Source organism: Salmo salar, chromosome 13 (assembly GCF_965601325.2).
Source record: "Salmo salar chromosome 13, fSalSal1, whole genome shotgun sequence".
NCBI lineage: Eukaryota > Metazoa > Chordata > Actinopteri > Salmoniformes > Salmonidae > Salmo > Salmo salar.
In genome coordinates this window covers 36,106,844-36,132,038 of record NC_138303.1, presented here as the reverse complement: position 1 = coordinate 36,132,038, position 25,195 = coordinate 36,106,844, and the positions used below count along the sequence as shown (strand labels likewise).

Here is a 25,195-nt window from a genome sequence, read left to right as displayed (position 1 = left end):
GTGTGAGGTATGCTTCATTTGTATCAAGGAAGTTATACCTTTTGCCAACTATGGATACATATTTTGAATACATCACATCCTTATTTGTACATTTTCAGAGAAATCATTTCATCTTATGACAGTATCTCCAAATGGCCTTGACACTCATGCATAGTAGGCTAATGACGCTTATCCCTGTCCCTATGAAACAGTCAGCACATTACATGAGCCAGGAAGAGCTTGGCAGGGGTAGGTGTTCTGTCATCACATTGTTCTACTATAGGGAACAAGGACAGTCAGTCCTACAGGGGGTTTTCTACCTCACCTTCCGACATCTATAATTTTGATAGTTTCTTATATTCCTATTACTCATCTTTACAAAGATGTAACAAAGGGTATTTGGAGACAGTCAACTGGTGAAATATGTTAGGCCTACTACTGAGCCATGGAATGCGAAAATATGTTTTTCTATTGATGTACTTGTGAGCTAATTTTGGCTCGAGCAGAGCTGATGTGTACACAGGTTATCATGGAAGGTCCTATAAATAGCATCACCTAATTAGAGGGATTACCAAATGCCTGCCCTCTATGACTAATCGGATTTGCAAACAAAAAGGAGGATCCCATGTAGGGGACATTGTAACTAACCTTTAGGTAGACCTAGGGCTCGTTTGAGTGGTAAGGCTGAAGCAACCCACAAAAAAAAAGTGAGTGAAGTCAGAGGTGCATATGTGACAGCCGAAAGTTTGGCACTGTGGTTTTCCAAAAGCAAGGCTCAGATCAACACGGCAGTGTTGTCATTGTTTATAAAAGTTTCTTTGTCGAAATAAACATGCCTCCAACCTCACACACAAACTGAAATCAAATGAGTACAATCAATTAGTGAGAGCGTCTCAAACGTCACATTAATTTGTCCACTCTAGCCTATACATGAAAGGCAACAAAGTTGGTTGCTGTTTCAGTCACTTTGTTGGTCACATTCATGTAGGTCGGAACTAACACAGATTTAATAACAACCACAATGAAACAGGTGGTGTTCTAGTAAGGCGTTATGAAAGACACGCATGGTGTTGTCCACTGAAAGTTGACTAGCAACAACTGGGCCCTAAAAGACACCCACTAAATTTGCCCAAGAGGCAAACCAAATAAATCGCACATCAAAATTTGACAGGAGGCAAACCAAAAAGTGGAACAAAATAAAAAACAGGTAAGAACCAATAAAGGATAGTTAAATAAAAAAACTGGGGGAGCCAACTAGAGCACTGGGCCAGCCACATCTCCAGCACAGGTGAAACACCTAACTAACGAGATGACATAGTGTTGCCAACTCCTCAGTAAGGAAAGTAGCTATTGACTGTCCTAAAAGTCGCTAAATGACGTCATCGCATAATTTGCATAATTGGCCATGCGCTTGTAATTGTGATGGACGCTGTAGGAGAGAGGAATAACGTCGTGGGAGAGACAAAAAGTGAGTAAAAAACGTCACAATTCCAACCCTCCTCCTTTATCCGGGTTTGGGACCGGCAAAAGTGACCCAAAAGAGACACTCTGGCGGAGTTACCTAGTTTATTATTATTATTTTTTTAGTTTAGTTTTCTTAATTTGGTTTGGTTTTTAACCTTATGGTCCACCTAGGAGCCTACAACAAGTCACAGTAAAACATGAACATTTTTAACCATAACATTTTTTTAAAATTTTTTGTTGTTGTATACAGTCTACATTAACAATCTAAATGGACCAAAAAGAGACAATAGAAAAACCTGTCAATGTGAGAAAATTATGGTAACTAGTCTGGCCCTAATTCAGATTAATTGTTTTTTTTGCCCCAGATCCCCCTCCACACACACACAGGCTGTGCTAGCTCACAGAAAGAGTGGGTCATCGTCATTTTGGTCAAGGCTCTCTATGGCAGGTTCAGCAACTGAAGGAGCTGACTTAAATGAGTAAGCAGCTAATGTGCCAAAAAGCTGCAAAACATTATCAGGCAGCTGGTGCTCATAGCAAGCCTCACCAGACAGCTTCAGTCCACATTGAATGTACAGGATGGAGTTAAGGACAAGGACATCCGATTTCTAAGTTTGCTTTTTACCACACTCGTCTGGCTGAATACTCTCTCGACTTCAGCATTCGAGTATGGCAAGGACAACACAGACACAGCAGCAATGGCAAGTTCTTGAAACGGGTTGATATCAGCTGCATCCCTGAACTTCCAAATCTCACTCCAGAAGCCCAGTGTGTTTTTTGTCTCATTCCATTTACTAAGATGGATGGCACACCATTGCTGGACAAGCTTGTCTATCTCTGCAGGGGAGTAGCCAAGGAGCTTGGCTATTTTTTTCTATTTCTCCTGGGCTCTTATTGTGCTTTAGAGTTTCCTCCGCATTGAAAACTGACATGTACTGCGACGCTTCGATGTTGTCCGGCAGTCTCACCCTCAACTCATTAGTGAGGGAGATGGTGAAGGCTACACACCGCTTTCGAATATTGTTTTCATCCTCAGGCGCAAGGTGGAGCTCAGCTGCCTTTGACTCAAAAAGGTAACCAAGGTACGGTTTGGGACTGATGTATCCATCTATTGGCCCTTTGAGTACATCAACATTTGCCAGTGGATTCAGCACCCTGATGCTCACAGACTTGATCAGGCTAACCAAGCTGTCAAGTAGCTTAAGAGGATCTACTTGCTCTCCCTCAAAAGCCTTGATGGCCAACTGTACCTCACCCAGCACTGACTTCAAAAAAGTCAGATACAATGTTTTGAGGATCACTGTACATGGAGTATAAAACCTCAGCCATGTAGGGGTGTTCACTGGACTTGGTGACTGCGAAATGTAGCCTAAGCTCCTCCCACTGGTCCAAAATGCACGAAACTGTGTTTTCAATGGAGAGCCAACGTGTGGCACACACCTTGGTTATCTGTAAAGGTTTCTCCCCACAGTTGATGGTCTCATATATGGCCTTGTAGGCCTCCCTGCGCTTTGGAAACACTGAAAAGCAGTTATAAGTCTCTCATACCAAGTACTCCACACTACGGGGGATGGTGTCATTGGAAGCATGACTTACAGCAAGCTGCAGAGTGGCACACACAGCGAATAAGAACCAGATATTTGAGGCCATACTCCTCCTTCAGCACTTTATGGACCCCATTGTTAATCCTCGTCATAACAGAGGCATTGTCAGTCCCTATCCCCAGGAGTTTCTCTTTTTAAGACAACACTTCTCGAGGAAAGCCACAACAGCACGGGCTATAGATTTGGCATCTCCTCCCTCCAACTCAACAAGCCCCAGAAATGTTGATACAATTGTCTGCTTGGTGTCACTAAAGTACCTTATCACAACCCCCGGGTACTTATGTAACCGATGTGAAATCGCTAGCTAGTTAGCGGTGGTGCGCGCTAATAGCCTTTCAATCGGTGACGTCACTCGCTCTGAGACCCTGAAGTAGTTGTTTCCCTTGCTCTGCAAGGGCCGTGGCTTTTGTGGCGCGATGTGTAACAATGCTTTGAGGGTAACTGTTGTTGATGTGTGCAGAGGGTCCCTGGTTCGAGCCCAGGTTGGGGCGAGGAGAGGGACGGAAGCTATACTGTTACACTTAGAAACACTTACATCTGTGGACTCCTCGAGGAGGAGGCTGAAACGCTGGTCACCCACATCTGCGACCAACTTTTTCAGAACGTATGGTGCTAGAACACCATTAATCATTTCTGTGCATTTTGAAGTGGGTAGCAGCAGTGGAGTCTGAGAAAGCAGCTCAACATGCTTCTCCAATGTGATCACATGCCAGCATGGAACAGTGTTCAGCGATAGCTAATGTCATGGTGGCCTCAGCCTTTTTTGCAGCGTCATTTTTTTTAACCATAAATGGCAGCTTGTTTTGGGTGGAACTGTTACAAGGCTTTGCCTTTTGGATATGTTTTCATGTTTTTTTTACATCACTAAGTTTGGCGTAGAAATCAGCCTTACAATACAGGCAGTATGCCCGTGTATCATCAATAAACGGCTTCAACAAGCCTTTGAATTCAGGGTTTGATTTCCCACTCCTTTCTGTATTTTTGAGTGTACAGATTAGACTGAGACATGATGAGCTAGCCAGCTAGATGTTTAGCTTATGTCATAGAGAGGCACACACACAGTGGACAAGGTGAGTAAGTGACTGAGGCTGTGTGAGTCAAATGCAGTGATTTTATTTTTGTGCAGTGATTTATTTTAGACAAAGAACATTTTACATTTACATCCCGCCCTGAATGTAAGTCAGGGCGGGATCAGCCAGCGGCGGCTTCCCGCATGCGCGATTCATTTGCAGTCTGGATGCAGAGGGGTGAATATCTCTTGCTTTGTCTGCAGCTGGGAGGGAATGCAGCGCGAGGACTGGGCCACCTGTGAGCGCTTTGGGACGGGGGTGGGACGGGGATGGGGCCCACGGCAGCACCCGCTGCTGGTTGAGAAGAGTAAGAACGATACGTGATTTCACGTCAGTCTCCAGTAACACCAGAAAAAGTCGCTAGATTTTTTTGAAAATGTGTCACTAGAGGGGTCTGAATACTCGCTAAATATAGTGACAAAGTCGCTAAATTGGCAACACTGGATGACAAGCCAGTATTAGGTGTAAACTATATTGCCTAACGAGGTGACACCAATCGGTGCATCCAACGCGCGAACGTTCAATCTCGAAATATAAATGGAAGAACCAAAGCCTGTAAACAGTAAAATTCATACAGTCGACATGTAGGCGCAAAACGAAAAAAAAATGGTCCCCTTAATGTGCTCTAGCACTACACAGCTGACTCAAATAACCAACTCATCAAGTTTTTATTATTTTAGTCAACAGTGTAGTCAGGGTTGGGGAGTAAGGGATTCCAACAAAACGGTAACTGTAATATGTTACAAGGAAAAATATTGTAAGCAGATTACAAATACTTTTGAAAAACGACATGATTCATTCGAGGATTACTTTTAAATTCAGAAAGGAGGATTTTGGGGGGGGGACACTTCTCTGGTTTCTCGATGTCATTCAAATAAGCATTGAAAAAAGGTGCGAATTTGTTCGAACTGAGAGTCTGACCAGAAGTCAGAGACCACTATGATGACACACCAAATGGGTTTGATGGATCGTGAGAAAAAAACAGGAATAGTCTTGTAGGCTAACCGTACAAGCTATGTCTTTCAATGGTATGACTGCTGTCGGCATCCAAAGATGATCCAACTTGAATTAACACTTGGAGGTAAGGATGACAGCAGTGGTGTAGTCTACGGCGATACGTATATTACTTATTGTTATCTACATAGCACATTGATGTGAATCACACTGCTGCTCTCTCATTTAGCTATTTACGCCTTACGGATTGTGGTGGTTGTGGATGGCTGTTCACAAATCTAAATGTGTATTTGAACCCAATAATGTTTGAATTAAACTATTTTAAGCTGCCTATCAATCATTGTTTTTGAAACCAGTGGACAGCTAGTGAACAATGCGCTCTTGTAACAGCTGCACAGTGCGGATCCCAGCCTATCCAATAGAAGTGGGGCTTTTATTGCTCAATTTAATTCATGCTAATACATTTTTTTGAATTCATAGGCTTAATGGACATATTCAAACTTGCACGCTTTTGATAGACTTAAAGGGGCAATCTGTAGTTGCTACATCCAATTTTGGATACATATATCCATTGATTCTTCATTTATAAACTTATAAATGCGTCATGAGCTTAGTTCAACTATCATTCTCCACGAGAACCCAAAATATAAGCTGGTTTTCCGCCAATGTTTGTAAACATTATACATGTAAACAAACACTGTATAGCCTCATAACATGTTAAAACAATAATGTTGATATCATGGATGGTCAGTCCTTGCATCCATAGCTCTGTCTATTAATCTGAGAGTGGTTACATTTCTCCAGGCTCATCCCTCAGCGTTTTACCAAAAGAGGCGGGGTGACCGTTTTACTATTGTTTCATCTGTGGATTTGCCCTTTAAACAGCTGCACATTATCAAGATATCAATGAGTCACCAACAAAAAGTTAAACAATTGGCCTATAGCAAATGCAGCATGTGGCATTCATTTTTCACATGTAAATAGTACTTTTCAGTAGTGCTCAAAGCATGAGCGCAGCATTTATTTTTCAACTCTAATCAATGAGCCCAATCAGTCCTGCATGACAACAAAATCATAAACAACAGTGTAGGGCTGGCTAATAAGTCCTTTGTTTTGGGGTTATGCTCAGGTAAAACAATTTGGCTAGTCTATACTTCCATATTTCCAAGTCCTATTCTTGAAGATCAAGGGGTATAACATGACTGGAATTCTGATAGACTTTGTTTTTTAATGTAAAGATATAATTTAATTGTATTATTATATGTAGTAGAAAGCGATGAGTTAGAAGAAGCCTACATAACCAACCCATAAAGTAAAATGTAACATCCATATGGCCAGCTATGTAAACTTTAACATTGATTTATCCTGCAATAGATCTGGTTCAATTGGTAACATACATGCTTGTCTTCTTTTAATGCATCGTAAGGGGAAGGTAATCAAAGTAACTGCATGTAATCAGATTACGTTACTGAGTTTGGTTTATCCAAAAGTTACATTACGGATTACAATTTTGGACAGGTAATTGTAACAGATTACATTTAGAAAGTAACCTACCCAACACTGTGTGTAGTGCTAGGTCAAAAAAACAAAACGTGCATCCGGGGGGGCCACAGGACCGACTTTGGGAAACCTTGACCTACTTGACAAAAGTGATCTGCTCAAAGATGCTCATGGACTTCATATTTCACCAGGGAATTTACTGGGTCTTACCTGTATATGACTCAATGTACAGGTAACTGCCAAAATAAAGGAAACACTTGAGTAAATCAGGGATACAAAGTATAATGAAAGCAGGTGCTTCCACACAGGTGTGGTTCCTGAGTTAAGTAATTAACGTCTCATCATGCTTATGGGCATGTGTAAAATTTCCCAGTTGTACATTATTTTGGCTACGATGGCTAGAATAGGGAAGGGAAAGAGGATATGTAATCAGTTGCACAACTGAATGCATTCAACTGAAATGTGTCTTCTGCATTTAACCCAATCCCTCTGAATCAGAGGTGACATAATGGGCCAGTTTCCTGGACCCAGATTAAACCTCACCATGGAGGGAGAAAAAAATCTCAATTGATAGTTTCCATTGAAAGTGCCTTTTAGTCCAGGACAAAACTTAATCTGGGTCTGGGAAACTGGTCCTTTACCTTTTCTTTCGGTTGATCAATTTCCTCATGTCACACTGTTACCCTGATGTCAAGTCAACGGCTCTTCCTTTTAGGTTTATAGTAGTCTACATTACCAGTTCAGTTTGAAACATCTTTATACCTATTATTTTGTTCAGCACCTGTCTGTTGCAGTAGTTCTAGCAGCTCACTTGCCTTGGACTGACAGGATTTCCCATACTGACCCTTGAGCAATATTTTGGAAATGGACAAAGGCAAATCTTCTGATGATCTCACTATGAACTAATTGATCCAGACAGTAGGTATGTATTCCTAATCCCTTGTGTCATGTGATCCACAACAGTCCTTGCCCAGTCTCTACCCTCAGTGCAGCATTGGCAGACCAGGGGTAATACTAACTCACTGTTTCTGTTGCACTATTTTTGTTTATGTATGGAAATATAGCATTTTTCTTTAGTAATAGTACAGACACAGTGGATGGATTCAAAAGGTGCAGTTGTGATGGTAATGGGGACATAGTTGGAATATATATATATTTTTTTGTGGAGCGTCCAAAGAGTAGAGCTACACCACTGACTGACAGACAACTTTAAATCATGAGTGACAACCTCTTCAACTAAGGAGTCCAATAAAAAATGAGACAACACCTTCAACTAAAGAGGCTCTTCAAAGTATTTGAGTACTATTTCCGTGATGGGTCAGCGACTAAGTGAGGAGAGCGACTCAGACCAGGAAATTGATGTTGCAGAGCTGCAGGAGTGGTATAAGAAGTTTGTGGTGGAGTGCCCAAGTGGAACACTCTATATGCACGAGTTCAAGAGCTTCTTCGGCGTTACTAACAACAAGGAGGCAGCGGATTATATTGAGAATATGTTCCGTGCCTTCGACAAGAACGGAGTGAGTAGCATACAGATTACAGTAATCTGATGGGGGCCTTTGAGGGCCACAGTGTCCACATGTTGTCTTTCAAGTGATAACTGTTGAACACCTTTTCTCTTCATTTCAGTATTTACTGATGAGTATCATTTCAATCTTTTATGATTCTTTTTCCCCCTTTGCAGGACAACACAATTGATTTTCTAGAGTATGTTGCAGCCCTTAACCTGGTCTTGAGGGGCAAGTTGGAACATAAACTGAAATGGACTTTTAAAATGTATGACAAAGATGGAAGTGGTTGCATTGACAAGACAGAGCTGCTGGAGATTGTAGAGGTAACAACCAACATTTTCCAGTCGTTGAAAGATTAGTGTTTGATGAAATAAAATATAGTATTTCTATAGACATGTACAGTATACATATGGGATATAATTCCAAAATGTTATCTTCTCTCAGTCCATCTACCGACTGAAGAAAGCCTGTCATGGAGAACTGGATGCAGAGTGTAACCTCCTGACCCCAGATCAAGTGGTCGACAGAATATTCGAACTGGTGGATGAAAACGGAGATGGTGAGGACGTTTTCTTTACCCCCTTACTGTTCTCTGACAGCTTGATCTGTGCTTTTAATGATTTAGCAGGTTCTCACTGTGATTTCCATACCATTATGACTGTAACACACAGACATATACAGTATATGCCATTTAGCAGGCTCTTCTATCCAAAGCGACTTAGTCATTAATTGGTGTAACACATTCCAGAGTATTTAGAAAATTGGACCATGGGTGAGTAATGTTTTTCCTTCGGTGTATGTGTTTTGGTTTCACTAGTTAATGGGTAATGCTAACTATCTCTCCTCTGTCAGGGGAGCTGTCTCTGGATGAGTTCATTGACGGGGCCAGGAGAGACAAGTGGGTGATGAAGATGCTGCAAATGGACGTCAACCCTGGGGACTGGATCAGTGAACGGCGACGTAAGAGCTCTGGAGTGAGCTCTGAAGCTGGACCTCTGCAATAAGTTTCTGGACGACTTTCAATCAAAAGTTGAATCCATCTACCAGCAGCTTCAGCTATCCTATGCCGGCAGACACTACCACTATGCCCACGTAGACTGTGGACTCTTGTCCAGAGGGGGAAATCACTGCTCTAATAACTCTTCCTCTCTCCCCATAAACAGCAAACGCACCATTCTCTTTTGAAATCCCTAATGTGTACATACCAATGTGTTTCTGTTTGCCCAGATGGTTGTGTGTGTTCCACTACTCAGGATTGCATTTTGTATGTGCAGGCTACAGTGAAAGGGACCAGTTTTCTCCATCTCATTATGATTGAAAGACATCATGCAGAGGCAGATCGTAGAGTTTATTTTGCAATTATGTTTTGCTGGTTAACAAAGCATCCATCCGATTTGGGGGCTTATACTTCATGAGGTTTCAATAGAGCTGACAATATAGTTCACCGGTAGCAGTCTTATTACATTTCTGGCACCATTTTTGCATTTTTAGAACTTTAGGGCACCACCTCTCTTTTTGTGTGTTGAACTTGAAATCCATATTCATTGAACAGTAAATGTGTATGAAGTTGCATAATAAACACCTTGCCCAATATTGGACTAAAAGAAGTTTAACGTTACTCCTTAGTCCAAGGACCTTACATGTTCTGTTTAAAGGGCGAATTGGCTCTGGAAACCAAAACAGCCAAATACACCATCTTAAAGTGAATCGATTCTCAATTGCGGTAGGGTTCTAGAAACATAACCCTCACTTTCATATCACATTAAACAAATGCAAAATACACATGCACTTACTGTAAACTTTTTTAACAGTTACAGCCAACAATATTTCAGTGACAACACGTTTGTGGGCTCCCACACAGGTGTTCAGAGATGCAGACAGCTAATTGGCACAGGTAGTCCACACTGTCTTCTATCAGTTTTCCATAAACAAGCGCTGTAACATGGCAATATGGCTGTGTGGGAACCCTAACCCTATAATTAAAGGTGTGTATCAATTTAACTTTTTCATTATTTCTCGCTAATATGAAAAATATGGTCTTTATGCTTCCAAAACCATACCACAAGTGATGTGTGTTAATGTTCAGACCGAGCGTTGCAGCTATTAACAAAACTTCCCCATACAGAAGACGCCTTCATCCAACAACTTATGTGTAGGCCTAATGTAATGTAACTGACTGATGATCAAGGGCTAATTATAAACTGGGTGGTTCGAGCTTTGAATGCTGATTGGCTGACAGCTGTGGTATATCATACCGTAAACCATTGTTATGACAAAATATTTATTTTTACTTCTCTAATTACATTGGTAACCAGTTTATAATAGCAATAAGGTAACCTCCGGGGGTTTGCGGTGTTTGGCAAATATACCACAGCTAAGGGCTATATCCAGGCACACTGCATTGTGCATAAGAATCAAATCAAATGTATTTATATAGCCCTTCTTACATCAGCTGATATATCAAAGTGCTGTACAGAAAACTCCAAACAGCAAGCAATGCAAGTGTAGAAGCACGGTGGCTAGGAAAAACTCCATAGAAAGGCCAAAACCTAGGAAAAAACCTAGAGGAACCAGGCTATGAGGGGTGGCCAGTCCTCTAATGGCTGTGCCGGGTGGAGATTATAACAGAACATGGCCAAGATGTTAAAATGTTCATAAATGACCAGCATGGTCATGTAATAGTAATCACAGTGAACAGGTCAGGCTTCCATAGCCGCAGGCAGCACAGTTGAAACTGGAGCAGCAGCATGGCCAGGTGGACTAGGGACAACAAGGAGTTATCATGCCAGGTAGTCCTGAGGCATGGTCCTAGGATTCAGGTCCTCTGAGAGAGAAAGAAAGAGAGAATTAGAGAGAGCATGCTTAAATTCACACAGGACACCGGATAAGACAGGAGAAATACTCCAGATATAACAGACTGACCCTAGCCCCCCGACACATAAACTACTGCAGCATCAATACTGGAGGCTGAGACAGGAGACACTGTGGCCCCGTCTGATGATACCCCCAGACAGCCCTTAGCCATGGTATATTGGCCATATACCACACCCCTCGGGACTTACTGCTTAAATAAACACCCATGTTGACCTATTGTATGGAATGTAAGCCTATTATATAGCCCTGGCCCCTGACTAAATGCACTATCCATTTAATGCCTCTTTCAAAACAACAGGAAACTCGGAAAAATCATGACGTCAGTGATCTTCAGGTCGGAAAGTCGGAGTTCTTGAAAGAGGCCCGAATTCCAAGTTGATTTTCTCCAGTCGGAGCTCGTTTTTTTCCGAGTTCCCAGTTCTTTTGAACGCGGTATCAGCGTAGCTCGAAGCTACAACATCACTATATCATAAAATAACCTAATAATATTAAAATCTTATGCCGCGTTCACGTACTAGTCGAATCTATGAAACTCAGAAATATCCGACTTTTTAAGTAAGTATTCACTTTCAGCATTGATGGTGGAGGTACTGGAGCACGAGCATAATGTACCTCTAGCGCCTCCTACCTTTGATATGAAATGATTGGATAGGTTTAAGCAGTTTCGCCTGGCCTTGGATATGCTGGGACGAATTCCAATCTGTGACACAAAGAGGAAGTCGATTGCTAGCTGTCAATGTCCACATTTTGGTTAAATTGAAAGAGAAACTGAACGACTTTGACGATAGCTCAGTAAGTTGCTAAATTAAGAAAAATACATCAAAGCCAGCTTTATGCAATAGTCAGCCACATGTGCTTGTTGTAGTGCTAGCTAATACTGCCGGTTCAAATAATCAAATGTACTTTCATATAGCTTGCACTTTCATTTACCTTGCATTTAAACAACAATTGCCTATCTCTCCCTCTACCTGGTTGATTACAGTTTACCTGTCGTATAATGTCAACTGTATCTGAAGAGCCAGTGAGCTCTATTGACAAATATAAGGTAAGTGGCCAACATAAAAATACCTAAATTAGACTGAATAGACTTCGAGCCTACGCTTTCTTACAGCGGCACTGGGTCTGACCGGTTTCTTGTTTAGATTGAAACCACAGAGCCAGCGCGAGATATGGCTCCGAAAATGTACCTCAATCCAGGAATGAGAAATGCGTTGTACTCTGAATTGGCCTATTATCCCATCTGTTACACCAAGAAAATTTAACGACTTCTAGTGTTTTAGAAGTCGTTCAATCTTATTTGTGTAGCAGTTGTGACAATTCGGAGTCCCAACACATTTGTCATCCCTGGGGTGAGGTATGTTTTCCTATCATACTGGGCTCCGCGTTGTCGTCCTCTAAACAGGAAGCCTGTCTTACCCCTGTGCAGCCGTAAGCAAGTGTATGGTCGGAATCTGTCTAGAAACCACCATATTTAGCTAGTAGGTAATGCCGCCATACCGTTGAATGGCATTTAAACAGTGCCCATATTATGTTGTTACAGTCCTACTTCGCAAGCTAACTACTTATCTGGAGCTAAGGTAAAGGACAGAGGTTAGAAAACTCTTTGGTATAACTAGTTATATACTTGATGTCTGGTCCTGTGGTGTAATGCTGCCCTCTCATGGCCAGAATGCAGAAGGCGGCTGGAGCCTGCGTCATGTGAAGGGGGACCTGTTCTCCTGTCCTGAAGATGAGGTCCTGGCCCACTGTATCAGCGAGGACTGTCGCATGGGGGCTGGCATCGCTGTCAAATTCAAGAAACAATTTAGTGGAGTAGATGAGCTGAAGAAACAGAGTGAGTCCTGTGTATTCATGTTTGTTATTATGCACTCTGCATGTAATGGAAGTTTGTTGTGATGTGCCATTTTCACTTGAAAGTTCGCACTACAGATAGAAGGCATAGTATATATCATAAGCCAATGTCATTGATCAAGATCACTGTCTACTGGTTTTTACTTCAGAGAAGGTGCCAGGGCAATGTGCTGTCCTGAAAAGAAACAAGCGTTTTGTGTACTACCTGGTAAGATGCTTGGCGCTATATACCAACCAACTAAAACATATAAAGCCTTTTATTTTGTGATCTTTTATGGTGTCTCTCTCTTACAGATTACAAAGGAAAAATACAGCCACAAACCTACCTATGACAACCTACGGCAGAGCCTCGATGACATGAAGTCTCATTGCTTACAAAATGGAGTAACTGGAATATCAATGCCTCGGTTTGTATAAATACATTCTACACCAAACAAATCACCATTATCTTGACATTTAATTCATTTGCATATTGTTGGTATGCTGACTCAACTTCCATTTTTCCTATCCTTCTATTCTACAGCATCGGCTGTGGCCTTGATCGACTGAGTTGGGATAAAGTGGAGAAGATGCTTGAGCAGGTATTCCAGTCTACAGATATAAGTATCACTGTGTATACTCTCCCCGTAAAACCCACAGGGAAACCAAGTTTCCATTGATGTTTTCTGTAAACCAAAGTAAATCATGTTTCAGGGACATTTGTTATGGTTATATTCTCTATCACCTTTTGTCATAGGCTCCAAGCCTGTGTTTTTCAACTCTTATGACAATGGGTTTTGTATGAAATAAAACTTGGACCATATTGTGTTGATTGACACAGCGTGTATATTTCATTGCCAAGTTTACTCAGCATATGGATATGCACCTGTCCACAGTTTGGTGAAATGTTTACTTTCAAAATATAGCACTTTACTTTAAGAATCATATCCTTTACCGCCTAATCTTTAATTTACCCCTGTGTTTGATGTTTCTCTGAAATTACAAGTGCATATTGTCATGTTAATTCTAACCCTTCAGTAGAGTTATTCTCCACCAGATGGGGGCACCAATTATAGTTTTCTCCACATGGCTTCTGTGGTGTGATCTATACAGATTTGTCATATGCTGTAAATACCCTGTAATGTACAAGTACCTTACATGAGCATAACTTATGAAAACTAGATTGTTATTTTGCAGTAATAAAATCAAATGTGTTGTATACATTTCGCTAAACCTGTGGTTCTTATCATTTGTATATGTTTAGATTGACTGTCCAGTGTAAATGGTGTTATGTGATCTACCGATCACATTCACCTTATGACTAAATGTATCTATATCACCCGTCATACCATACAGGAGGACAGATGATCTGAACAAATACATTTAGTCATTCCTAATACCCATCTCTTCATCTACTGACTAGGGCTGTGCATCAGGCTTTGCTCATGAGTCACAAGCTTGATGCTGCGGACTCTGAACGCTACCTTTTTAATGTGATTCTAATGCTATGACCATCACAAAAGACTTAGCGGGGTGCAGCTGCGGCACATATGGCCACGGTATTGTATGATGTAATGTTGATCTTGAGTGTATTGTACTGTAAAAGCAGCTGAAAGACGATGCCGGCGCCAGATGTAAGGGAGGGTGGGGGAAGGGAATAGGGAATCTGACACCACAAAGTCAAACCCACAGAACCATTTTATGTTGAAGCCCTCCAGTACATCAAGCCCTCCTCTACAACATGAAACTTGAGTCGAATGCACACACAACCAGCCATCCTTTCGCTGGATTGCCTGTACTTACATTACTTGAAAGGAATAGCATATTTTGCCATTTACAATGACTATAAACAAATGTGTTTATGATAACGCGGGCGTACAATAGTTAGCTAGACAGTGTACAGTCTGACAGGTCTTCTAGTGAAAAGACAGAGCAGTAGCCTGCTGCCTGGCTTTGCCCCCACCTACTCCCCATGCTTTCTGGAGCACCTTCAATAATTCATGAGGAATATGCATTTGTCACTGGGTACACTGCAGCTACCTTGATTCCTCTATTCCTGGATTGATGTCTTTCGGCATCACTGCATTCGACCCCCTCCTCCTCCCATCCCCCTAACACAGCAATTAGACTGTACTCTGCAGTGAGCCCTGGGAAGTCTCCCTTTTATCTGGCCTGAGCCTCCTGACACATCACTGTACTGCATAGGTCCAGCACACACTGCAGAAATGCAGTGGTCGTCTTTGCTTGTGTCTCAAAAATCCTAACCATGGAAATACACAGAATCCTAGCTCAGCGTGCCTGTGTTTGTCCTATAGCAGCTCACTGATTTGCTACTTTCCTTAGTTCTCCCTCCTAACACTCCCTCTTTTTCTCTCATGTCCTTCCTCCCTTCCCTTCTTTTTTACGCTCTGTGTATGAATCTGGAGAGCTCGGCACGCTTGTCCACTTTAGAGAAAAAAAGAGCTTGGCGGGAGGGGTCCTGATGCACCGTGAAATTGCCCCTCCCAATTAAAGCACAGCGCTTATGTTATTGAAGAGCAGCTTAGCCAATGAGGTGGCGATACAGGCTGATACAGCATTAAAAAAAGCAGCAGAACGAGTGAAGAAAAAACTGCTGTGTGTGTGTAGTTTTTATCCCTCCCCAGAGCTGATTTGTATTACTTTACTGTAGTAATCCATTAGGGTGTGTGTGGATGTGAGGCAAGAGTCCACAGTGTTCTAGAACTATGCACTAGTCAATTATTCTAACACTGGAAATAAGAGAAAGTAATTCTTGAAGGAATTTTCATTCTCTTTTTTTCTATCTATCTCAGTGCCCTGAAGCTGCTAGAGACGTTTGCCCTGAGGAGGAAGAGACCCAGGACACAAGGTAAACTGCTTTTCACATCTACTGTTGGGCTGGTGGGATGCTTTTGAAGTTATTTTTTTCCTGATATAATTATAAGGACATATTGGAGCTAATTAGTTGATAATTCATTTAGAGATTTTTTCTTTTTAAATGTTTACATAATTGAGACTTGACAGGGAAGGAGAGAGAAGGCTAGAGCGGGACTGATGCTCCAAGCCAAGTTACTCTCTGTGCACACAGTTGTCAAGTGCAGCAGTATCCCATTTCAGTCCATAGATAGTGGAGCTTCCCCAGACCCCAGCATCTTGCTGACATGGGGAAGGGGGACTTAACATAACCATGCAGTTTTTGTGAATTCAGAGCAAACTTGAAGTTTCCTGGGATGAGGAATTAAAAAAAAAATATATATACATTTTTGAAGTTTGATGTTGATGGTTCAAATGAGAGGTCAGGTGGACAGGTGCATCATTTCACGATGAAACATATGTACTGCATAATGATAATCCCAAAAGGGGACGATGTGTGCACTCGTATGTGTGGACTCTCATTTTGTGTGCAGCTGTATGTGAATACTCTGTAATATGATGCATGCATTTGGGTTGCTTAGATAACACGTGCATTAGGAATGGTGTGTAGAGATTGATCTGTCTTAATTAGAAATGGTGTGTAGAGAAATTGATAGTTCACTGGGGCTCAGTCTGTGCCTGCAGCCCCTGTGAACTATCTCACAGAGAGGTTATGCAGGGCTGGAGGAATCTCCTTCCATGGAAAGAGGAGGGTTTCTCTCTCAACCCTCAGTGGTCACACAGTAGCAACCGCAGAGGAAAGTCAAGGCTAAGGGCATTTTAAAGATTTTATGAAGGGCTACTGGACACATAACGCAATCTAACAGACAGATGGGGTGTTTTCAATATAAAAATATATTTTCTTGCGGCTTATATGAGGCGTATTTACACTTTTCTATTTAGCTCATTGTGATGTCATTTGATGTGATTATGACCTTGACATTTTTCTGTTTGACTAATTTACAGCGGCCAGCAGTAGGCGCTGTTTCTTTCATCTGTTGCCTATCTAAAATATTTGCGACGTGTCTAATAAGATAGTACTGTATCTTTATAGATCGTACTGTAAAATGAGTGAAGATGATCTTTTAATGATTTGCTGTTTATTTTTAGGGGCAGCTCTGCTCTCCACAGTTGTAGGCTATTTACTCAATCTGGAAACCAGGTTCAGTATTAGTTTGGGAGAGTAGTGTGAAGAATCTGTGTTTGTAAAGGATTTACAGACCATGTCCTCTTTCTGGCATTGAAAAGGATACTCCCACTCAGTAGGCAGGACAGGAGGAAAGCTAGGAGGGTTGGGGACCCATCCTCTCCTGACCAGAGCTGCTGACCCCAGATCCTTGCTCTATAGCAGTCTGACCCAATCTCCCAGAGACACGATAGCAGCATATCCACTATACCATGGCAGTTGTGGACCAGAAAGGGAGAAACCCACTTTATTATTCATGTCTCTCTGCCTTTTGTGAGCATGGTGGCTCTTTCTCTGAGAGACTGCAAAGCTATTTTAGTGTGTCCCATCCTCAATATTTCAAACCAACATTTTGTTTTACACTACACCACACACACTGTAGCACTGCCATCTTAGTACCATAGTGATAGACGATGAGTAGTACTTCCCCAATTCTGTGAGCGACTTCAGCAACTATCATATCCCTTCCTGTGCTTGCAAGTGGCCACAATGAATCACACATTAAAACACAGTCAGAACAATCATATTCAAATGGAAATCATAACCATGCTGATTCTGGAGTAGGCCTACTCCTGCGTAGCCTAGACTCAGTGAGTTTAACATACATTTTTTTTAAATGACCAAACTCTTCATAATAGGCTTAGATTTTGCATTCTGGAAAATTAGTAATTTATGAACTAATGTATATTTTTCAGATGAGGTAAATGATTATGCCAACAACACTAATGACCATTGACACCCATGGAATTATGAAGACTGTTCCTCTTCACATTATCCTGGGGATGAGGTTGAGAGACTCCCAGCAGGGTAGAGACATCACGCTGAGGAAGTCACTGAGATAGCACTGCTGAGAAACCCCAGCTGCTAATAGCAACGCTGCAATGACACCCCTCACTGTGTCCAAGTATTAGCTGCTGTCCTCTATAAGACTGAAATTGTGAGAAGTTGAGAACCACTGAAGTCTGAAGGAGCCTAAAAAGTACTTATCTTGAATTAGCATAGCGGGATTTGAAACAGTGGATATATCGCTGTTGGTATTGAGTATTGTAATCAGGATAGAACAGCTAGTGGAAGGACTGGAATCAGTGTGGTCTTCAGTCAGAGGACCAATCACAGCAACTGAAGGATATAACCTGACTGTTGAATGAAATAGTATGGCACTTTACTGTCCAATCACTCCTATGAAAGAGACAGATCATGAATAAGGTCATGAAAAATCAGACATGTCCTGTGATATACAATGCATTCGGAAAGTATTCAGACCCCTTGACTTTTTCCACATTTTGTTACGTTACAGCCTTTTTCCGAAATTGATGAGAGAAAAAAACAATTTCATCCATCTTCACACAATACCCCATAATGACAAAGCAAAAACAGATTTTTAGAAATTTTGGCACATCTATAATTGTTTTTAACAGAAATATCACATTTACATACCGTAATTTCCGGACTATAAGCCGCAACTTTTTTCCACGCTTTGAACCTCGCGGCTTAAACAATGACGCGGCTAATATATGGATTTTTCCCGCTTTCAATTTTTTTTTCTCCAAAAAAACACATTTTGTGACGTGCTCAGTTTTTTGGCGGCATGAAGCTTTCATTAGACCAATGAAATTGCGGAACGGGTTAAGGTCAAAAACTTTTTTGTTTACTGTTTAGATTAAATCGAGCGCTCTCAAACTTCCCATCATTCTGATTACGGTAGTCATTTTGTCACCCTCATCATGGCAAAGACACGGAGAAATGCATATGATGCAGCTTTCAAGTTGAAGGCGATTGATCTGGCTGTTGGAAAAGGAAATAGAGCTGCTGCACGGGAGCTTGGTCTTAATGAGTCGATGATAAGACATTGGAAACAGCAGCGTTAGGAATTGACTCAGTGCAAAAAGACAACTAAAGCTTACTGCTAATTATTTATTTTTTGTTACAAGCCGTGTTTCGTTAAAGCCTATTTATTTTTGTTACAAGCCGTGTTTCGTTAAAGCCTGTGTAAAGTTCATTTGTTTCAATGTACCGGTAGGCACCTGCGGCTTATCGACATGTGCGGCTTATTTATGTTCAAAATAATATATATTTTTAAATTCAGTGGGTGCGGCTTATATTCAGGTGCGCTCAATAGTCCGGAAATTACGGTAAGTATTCAGACCCTTTACTCAGTACTTTGTTGAAGCACCTTTGGCAGTGATTACAGCCTTGAGTCTTCTTTGGTATGACGCTACAAGCTTGGCACACCTGTATTTGGGGAGTTTCTCCCATTCTTCTCTGCAGATCCTCTCAAGCGCTGTCAGGTTGGATGGGGAATGGTACCTGCACAGCTTTTTTCAGGTCTCTCTAGAGATGTTCGTTCGGGTTCAAGTCCGGGCTCTGGCTGGGTCACTCAAGGACATTCAGAGACTTGTCCTGAAGCCACTCCTGCGTTGTCTTCCCCAGAGCTGTGCCTCGACACAATCCTGTCTCGGAGCTCTACGGACAATTCCTTCGACCTCATGGCTTAGTTTTTGCTCTGACGTGCACTATCAACTGTGGGACCTTATATAGACATGTCATATATAAATCATGTCCAATCAATTTAATTTACCACAGATGGACTCCAATCAAGTTGTAGAAACATCTCAAAGATGATCAAAGGAAACAGGATGCATCTGAGCTGAATTTTGAGTCTCATTGCAAAGGGTCTGAATACTAATGTAAATAAGGTATTTCTGTTTTTTGCTTTTACAAAAATGTCTAAACCTGTTTTCGCTTCCGTCATTATGAGGTATTGTGTGTTGATTGATGAGAGAAAAAAAATATTGAATCCATTTTAGAATAAGGCTATAACGTAACAAAATGCGGAAAAAGGGAAGGGGTCTGAATACTTTCCGAATGCACTGTAACTAATGAGATTTTAATGTTTTTGTTACCATCAGGTCATTGAAGGTAATGAGAAATAAGTCTCATTTAAAACATTTGAATTCCATTGTTTTGAATTGAGACATTATGTGTTCATTCTTTTAGAAGCTTTGGACTTTTGGGTTAATAGATCATTGGGTTTACCTCTGCAGGTATACAATCCCTTGTACCCATTGAGTGTATAGCACCTCAGGAAGAGGCAGATCAGCAGAAGTGTCAGGAGTCTTGTCATTGCTCATCCTCTCGGTGTGACACCCCCTGTCCCAGATTGTGTGACACGGGGTGTTTAGTGCGCCCCTGTTACTGATGGCGAAGGCGATATAGCGGAGCCAACACTGCTGTCACCCTGACACCATGGTTAGCAGAGTGCTTAGCTCCACATGTCAGCCAATTCTGCACTGTGAGCATTCCACCAAATCAAACTCAAAACTCTATTAGAATTGGATTACATTCAAACAACTACAGAGAGGAACTGAATGGACTGAAATGGAGCCAGAGCTTTATAATGACAAAATATAAGGCTATGAATGGATAAAATGATATGCAGAAGGGCACAATGACTATTCACAGAAGTTATCCAGCCCTTATGTATTGCTACCACTGAGAAAGAATACAGGAGACAGACGAGAAAAATAAAGGACATACCAAATGATTAAGGTGAACATTCTCTCCTTGATGAAGTGTCACCCTGAAAAATAAACTTGCGTGTGGGAGGAGAGGAGAGAACAGTACAGTTGTGCATTGCTAGCAACCAAGACCAGGGCACCTCATCACATACCCTGGGGAAATGTGTGCTCAAAGTGAGCATGAGAATAGGATAGAAAGTGAGTGATGGAGCAGACAAAAATAGAGGGGATTATTAGGAAGAAAAGAAAAAAGATGGGAGAGGAAGGGGACATGAAAAGGAATGTGAAAAGAGATGGAGAATAAGGGAGACAGATGATGAGAGGAAAGAGCGGAGCGGAAGTATATGAGGGAGAGAGAGAGAGAGTGGGTGTGCGGTACAAAGCTTGGAGCACTGCAGCACATTGCAGTGCCCAGCCCCCGCTGTGTTCTTGCCATCCGGTTCCATGCACTGAAAAGACCCCTGCAGCAGAGCGACATAGAGGGCTGCCTGCCTGCTGACGAACAGCACAGCAACCAAAACAGCAGGAACACAATTGTTCTTTCCACTTGACCTGATATATGTCTTTCTGTTATGCTGATTCTGGGGTACTTGAAGTGTGCAATTGAATGTTCAGAGCAAAAAGTTGAATGGACAATACAGGGCAATTAATCTCATGTTAAGGCTTTCCTGGATTATATAAACCTCTAAATACTACACATTCAGTTCTGCCCAATTTGACCTGGTATATTCAGTCATGGGATTGTAATTTATTTCACTGTACAAGCATACTGTAACCATATCAGACCATGCCAAATGTGGCCAGTAACCCCAGTATCGCTGTATGGTACATCATCTTTCTCCCACCTCCATTTTTCTCCCATTAGGAACATTTGCACACATCACATGCTTTTGTCCCTGGGTAGGCTAGCCTAATGCCCTGACAAATAAAGCCAGCTCCCTTATGGGACATGTTGAAATGACAACAACGGAGAGACAAACACATGACCAGAAATCATTTGTGTTTGTCTCATATCAGTCTGATGCGTTGTTGATGTGCTTTGTTCATTTGGCTTTTTAGTTCTGTTTACACAGAGCCCAGTGGTCAACTTTCCATTCTAGACACTAATGCATTTTGAATTAAAACAGGTTAAGCCTAACTATGGGATGCCTTGTCCAGAAAACCACTAGACACGGTTGAGATACAGGACAGTGCTAATCTAGGAAATTGAAGATCCAAGTTCTTTCTGCTTCCTCAAACAGTTGTTATGTTTCCATCCCACTGTCTGCCTTTGGGGCAGTGGCTGAGGCACGAGAGGTTTATCTGCTGTATTTGATCTTAGTTACTATCATGTTGATCTAATGCTGAAGTAGCTGACTGACTGTGTATTTGGTGGTGTTTAGAGTTGATAGTTCCCCTGAGGTGTTTGATGTTCAGTCAGTGTTCCTCTATTTGAAGAGGGCTTGAGTCTGCTATGCCCAGCTGGGTGTGTGTTTGGACTCTGAAGTTTGTTTCCCCACAGCACACCATGCTAAGCTTCCCCTTTTCAGCTGACTGTTTACCTGTTACCTCAGATTTACACTGAGTGCACAAAACATTAGGAACACCTTCCTAATATTGAGTTGCACCCCCTTTTGGCCTCAGAACAGCCTCACTTCATCATGGCATGGACACTGCAAGGTGTCAAAAGTGTTTGACAGGGATGCTGGCCCATGTTGACTCCAATGCTTCCCACAGTTGTGTCAAGTTGGCTGGTGTCCATTGGGTGGTGGACCATACTCGATACACACAGGAAACTGTTGAGCATGAAAACCCAGCAGTGTTGCAGTTCTTACATTTACATTTACATTTAAGTCATTTAGCAGACGCTCTTATCCAGAGCGACTTACAAATTGGAGTTCTTGACACACTGAAACCGGTGCGCCTGGCACCTACTACCATACCCCGTTCAAAGGCACTTGCCCATACACCCTCTGAATGGCACACATACACAATCTACTTCTCAATTGTCTCAAGGCTTAAAAATCCTTCTTTAACCTGCCTCCTCCCCTTCAGCTACACTGATTGAAGTGGATTTAACAAGTGACATCAATAAGGGATCATAGCTTTCACCTGGATTCACCTGGTCAGTCTATGTCATGGAAAGAGCAGGTGTTCCTAATATTTTGTACACTCAGTGTTCATTGCAAAGAGCAAACAAGCAGGGCTGAACACATCCTAGGTTGGAGATTTGTTTCTGGAAAAGTCTACCCGATGCTGCAAATGAATGATTTAATTTGGTGAAGTAGTGTAGTTTGTATAACACTTGTTTAATCCCCTGTATATCAAAGGCCTTTCTTTTAATAGAGTGGACTCTCCCCAGTCAGTCCACAAATACATTGGACAGCAAGGAATTAGAGTTGAGGGTTCTCTTGGTCCAATTATGTGTGGGCTAGCCATGTGTGTAATTGCTGCTTTTCTAATCTTTGTGTGTTTAGAGCAGGGATGGGTAAATTTGATGGGGGTGGGGGCCACAAAAGATCTGAACTCATCATGGGGGGGCGCAGTGGCTCACGGGTCTGCGTACCCACATCCATACATGTAGTCAGAGCCTTTTTGGGGCCCTAACCGACATTTTGAAAATGTTTAGTCGTTGTAAATTGATCCGCTATCCTACAAAAGGGCTGCATGCCACTAGTTGCCCATCCATGGTTTTAGAGCATCCGCTATAAGAAATTCACATTTCTATGACAACACATAACATTAATATGATAAATGCCATGATGCCAGTATCAGAAATGTTCTTATAGCCTGACAAATGAGTGATCGAGATAGCATCAATCTTAGCATGAGTCTTACATGGCATGTCATGCTACCCGCACAATGGTGCTTAGAGCAAGCACTGTGATGTGTGTGTTGTGTGTCATCAGTGAGTGTGTGTTGGCATTCTTGCACCGAAGAATGTCCCAGCCTTGGTCACGACGCAAGGAAAAATTCAAGAAAGAAAAAAGAGAGATAGCGAGAGAGAGACAGAGGCAAATGGAGGGAATGAGAGTGTGTGTGATAAAGCAAGAGAGTGACAGAGTGTGAGATAGAAAGGGAGAGACGAGAGGATGTAGTATAATGTAGTTGCGATGTGTAGGGGTGAATGGGGGTGGGGGTGAGCCAGCAGAGCTGCAGCCGGGACTCAGAGTGCTGCATTGAGCTGCATAATTAATCCAGAGGGGGAGGAGAAAGGGGAGGAGCAAAAGGCGGAGCTCCGGTATGAAGAATATAGTGAGTGGTAGAGACAGTAATGCTGCTGGAATGGAGCCAGCCTATTCTTGTGTGAAATCTCTGTTCAGAAGGCATGCTGAGCTCCGAGCAGAATATAAGGAGGACATATTTTCATGCAAAAGCAAATAGGGCACATGACCCCATGTGTTTCTATTTCTATCAGACATATTCAGTCAGAGAGACGCAAAACTGCTTGGAGCAGGGAGCAGGCCAGGGAGTGAAGGTAAGAGGGGATGCATATTCAGAGGAAGCACCCTTAGCTGTTTGGTCCAGCTCTGCTCTGCTCTGTTATTCTCTGTGTTCCTGTCCCATCTGTTCTCTTGGCCCCTATTATCCAATCACCTTCCACTATACTGCGTGCCAGAACACACTACTTCTTCTTTGCAGGGCCCTCTTTCTCTGACTCAGTCTGTTCATAATCAGCCAATTTGCTGTGAAATGCTTTCTTATTATTTGACCCATCTGGTGATAACACACAGAGCCAACGGGGGCATGATACTATGGGTGTTTCACTGATGTGTTGGGACCTTCGTCTAGGCTATTCCTCCCCTTCTAAAATGTTGTTCTTGAGATGGTGACAGGGACCTTGAGTGTTATGTAAGTATACATGAGACCCTTTTTATGAAGCCTCGTTCCCTTTCTCTCTCTGTGAGGCGTGTGCAATAAAAGCTTCCAAAGCCTCATCTCCTCAGTTGTATTTATAACCACTGTTTCCCTGCAGAGGAGGCTTTCTGCCAGATCAGTCATGCATTCCACGCTGCAGTTTCACACAAGCAATGTGAGCGGTGTGTGTGTATATGTGTACATATTTGTGTGGGTGTGTTTGTGTGTGAGAGCAAGAGTGTGCGTGCCTGTGGGGGCATGTGTGTCTGTGCGTGTGTGTGGCAGGTCTTGGTCAGAATGGTCAAGAAGGTGGTGGCATGTTTTTGGAGTATACAGTAGGTCACTATCCCTGTCAGAGCTGGCTCCCCACTGTGACTCTGCTGTCACTGGTGATTGTATGATCTGGCCCGTTTCTTCACCCATATCATACCACCTGGGAGCACCTCTGTCACCTCACCTACCCATCACTGTGGTTCCCCCCCATCTCATCCATTCTAATGCACTGTAACTTGCTAAATCCTCAGTGAGACGTCACTGCTCTGAGATACTGCATGTTGCTGCGCAGGTGTAGTGTCTCTATAAAACTATAGTTTATACACTCTAAAATCCAATTGATGTATTTGTTGAATGTTTCCCTGTTATTTTGTTGCTCCTTAAAAAAACACAATCAAAGAGCACTTTCATGTCTGTCCAGTTTTCTAATCAAAGGTAACATTGTGATAGAAAATGCTAAGAGCTGTCATAGTTTCCTTTAAGATCTGGCTGCCAACGTCTGTTTGTAGGTTGAGGTCTATTTTTTTCATGGGAGCTGAGGAAGAACACAAAGGCATTTGAAATGCACCCCGCGTCGGCCCTGAATCTCCCAAAGCACAGCTGGGGAGCTTGTAATGTTTGCAATCTCATTCCCATCCCCTGAGAGCCACCAGATCAGACTTAAATTACAACACAAATTACCCTG

General features: G+C 42.2%; 3 protein-coding genes across 5 annotated transcripts in view; all 3 read left to right on the top strand.

Annotated features, from left to right (window-relative positions):
• Positions 1-5,261: 5,261 nt before the first annotated feature.
• LOC106567350 (guanylyl cyclase-activating protein 2) lies at positions 5,262-9,672 on the top strand. The gene is made up of 4 exons (XM_014136489.3): positions 5,262-8,088; positions 8,253-8,402; positions 8,524-8,638; positions 8,932-9,672. Exons 1-4 carry the CDS (start codon positions 7,885-7,887, stop codon positions 9,081-9,083), a joined length of 621 nt encoding a protein of 206 aa, XP_013991964.1. The 5' UTR covers positions 5,262-7,884; the 3' UTR covers positions 9,084-9,672.
• Positions 9,673-11,606: 1,934 nt separating this feature from the next.
• Positions 11,607-14,004, top strand: oard1 (O-acyl-ADP-ribose deacylase 1). Of its 2 annotated transcripts, XM_045693165.2 has the most exons (7): positions 11,668-11,745; positions 11,936-11,998; positions 12,494-12,530; positions 12,622-12,787; positions 12,954-13,012; positions 13,099-13,211; positions 13,328-14,004. In XM_045693165.2, exons 4-7 carry the CDS (start codon positions 12,721-12,723, stop codon positions 13,461-13,463), a joined length of 375 nt encoding a protein of 124 aa, XP_045549121.2. In that variant the 5' UTR covers positions 11,668-11,745; positions 11,936-11,998; positions 12,494-12,530; positions 12,622-12,720; the 3' UTR covers positions 13,464-14,004. The 2 variants fall into 2 exon arrangements, with proteins under 2 accessions (XP_013991965.2, XP_045549121.2); XM_014136490.3 differs by lacking the exon at positions 12,494-12,530 and having other exon boundaries at positions 11,607-11,745.
• A 1,400-nt stretch (positions 14,005-15,404) lies between these two features.
• Positions 15,405-25,195, top strand: part of LOC106567284 (synaptotagmin-1) — an 81,219-nt gene continuing 71,428 nt past the window's right edge. For both annotated transcript variants that reach the window (XM_014136411.3, XM_014136412.3), the window contains exon 1: positions 15,405-15,652. The gene's annotated coding sequence lies outside the window, so the exon portion shown is untranslated. The remainder of the gene's footprint in view (positions 15,653-25,195) is intronic.

What these genes read in the sequence shown, in the direction of transcription:
- LOC106567350 (XM_014136489.3), top strand. Translation starts at nt 7,885, where the DNA reads ATGGGTCAGCGACTAAGTGAGGAGAGCGACTCAGACCAGGAAATTGAT. An exon ending in GTGCCTTCGACAAGAACGGA is followed by an intron (nt 8,089 to 8,252) that starts GTGAGTAGCATA and finishes CCCCCTTTGCAG; the next exon opens with GACAACACAATTGATTTTCT. An exon ending in GGTGGATGAAAACGGAGATG is followed by an intron (nt 8,639 to 8,931) that starts GTGAGGACGTTT and finishes CTCCTCTGTCAG; the next exon opens with GGGAGCTGTCTCTGGATGAG.
- oard1 (XM_014136490.3), top strand. Translation starts at nt 11,951, where the DNA reads ATGTCAACTGTATCTGAAGAGCCAGTGAGCTCTATTGACAAATATAAG. An exon ending in GCTCTATTGACAAATATAAG is followed by an intron (nt 11,999 to 12,621) that starts GTAAGTGGCCAA and finishes TCTCATGGCCAG; the next exon opens with AATGCAGAAGGCGGCTGGAG. An exon ending in AGATGAGCTGAAGAAACAGA is followed by an intron (nt 12,788 to 12,953) that starts GTGAGTCCTGTG and finishes TTTTTACTTCAG; the next exon opens with AGAAGGTGCCAGGGCAATGT.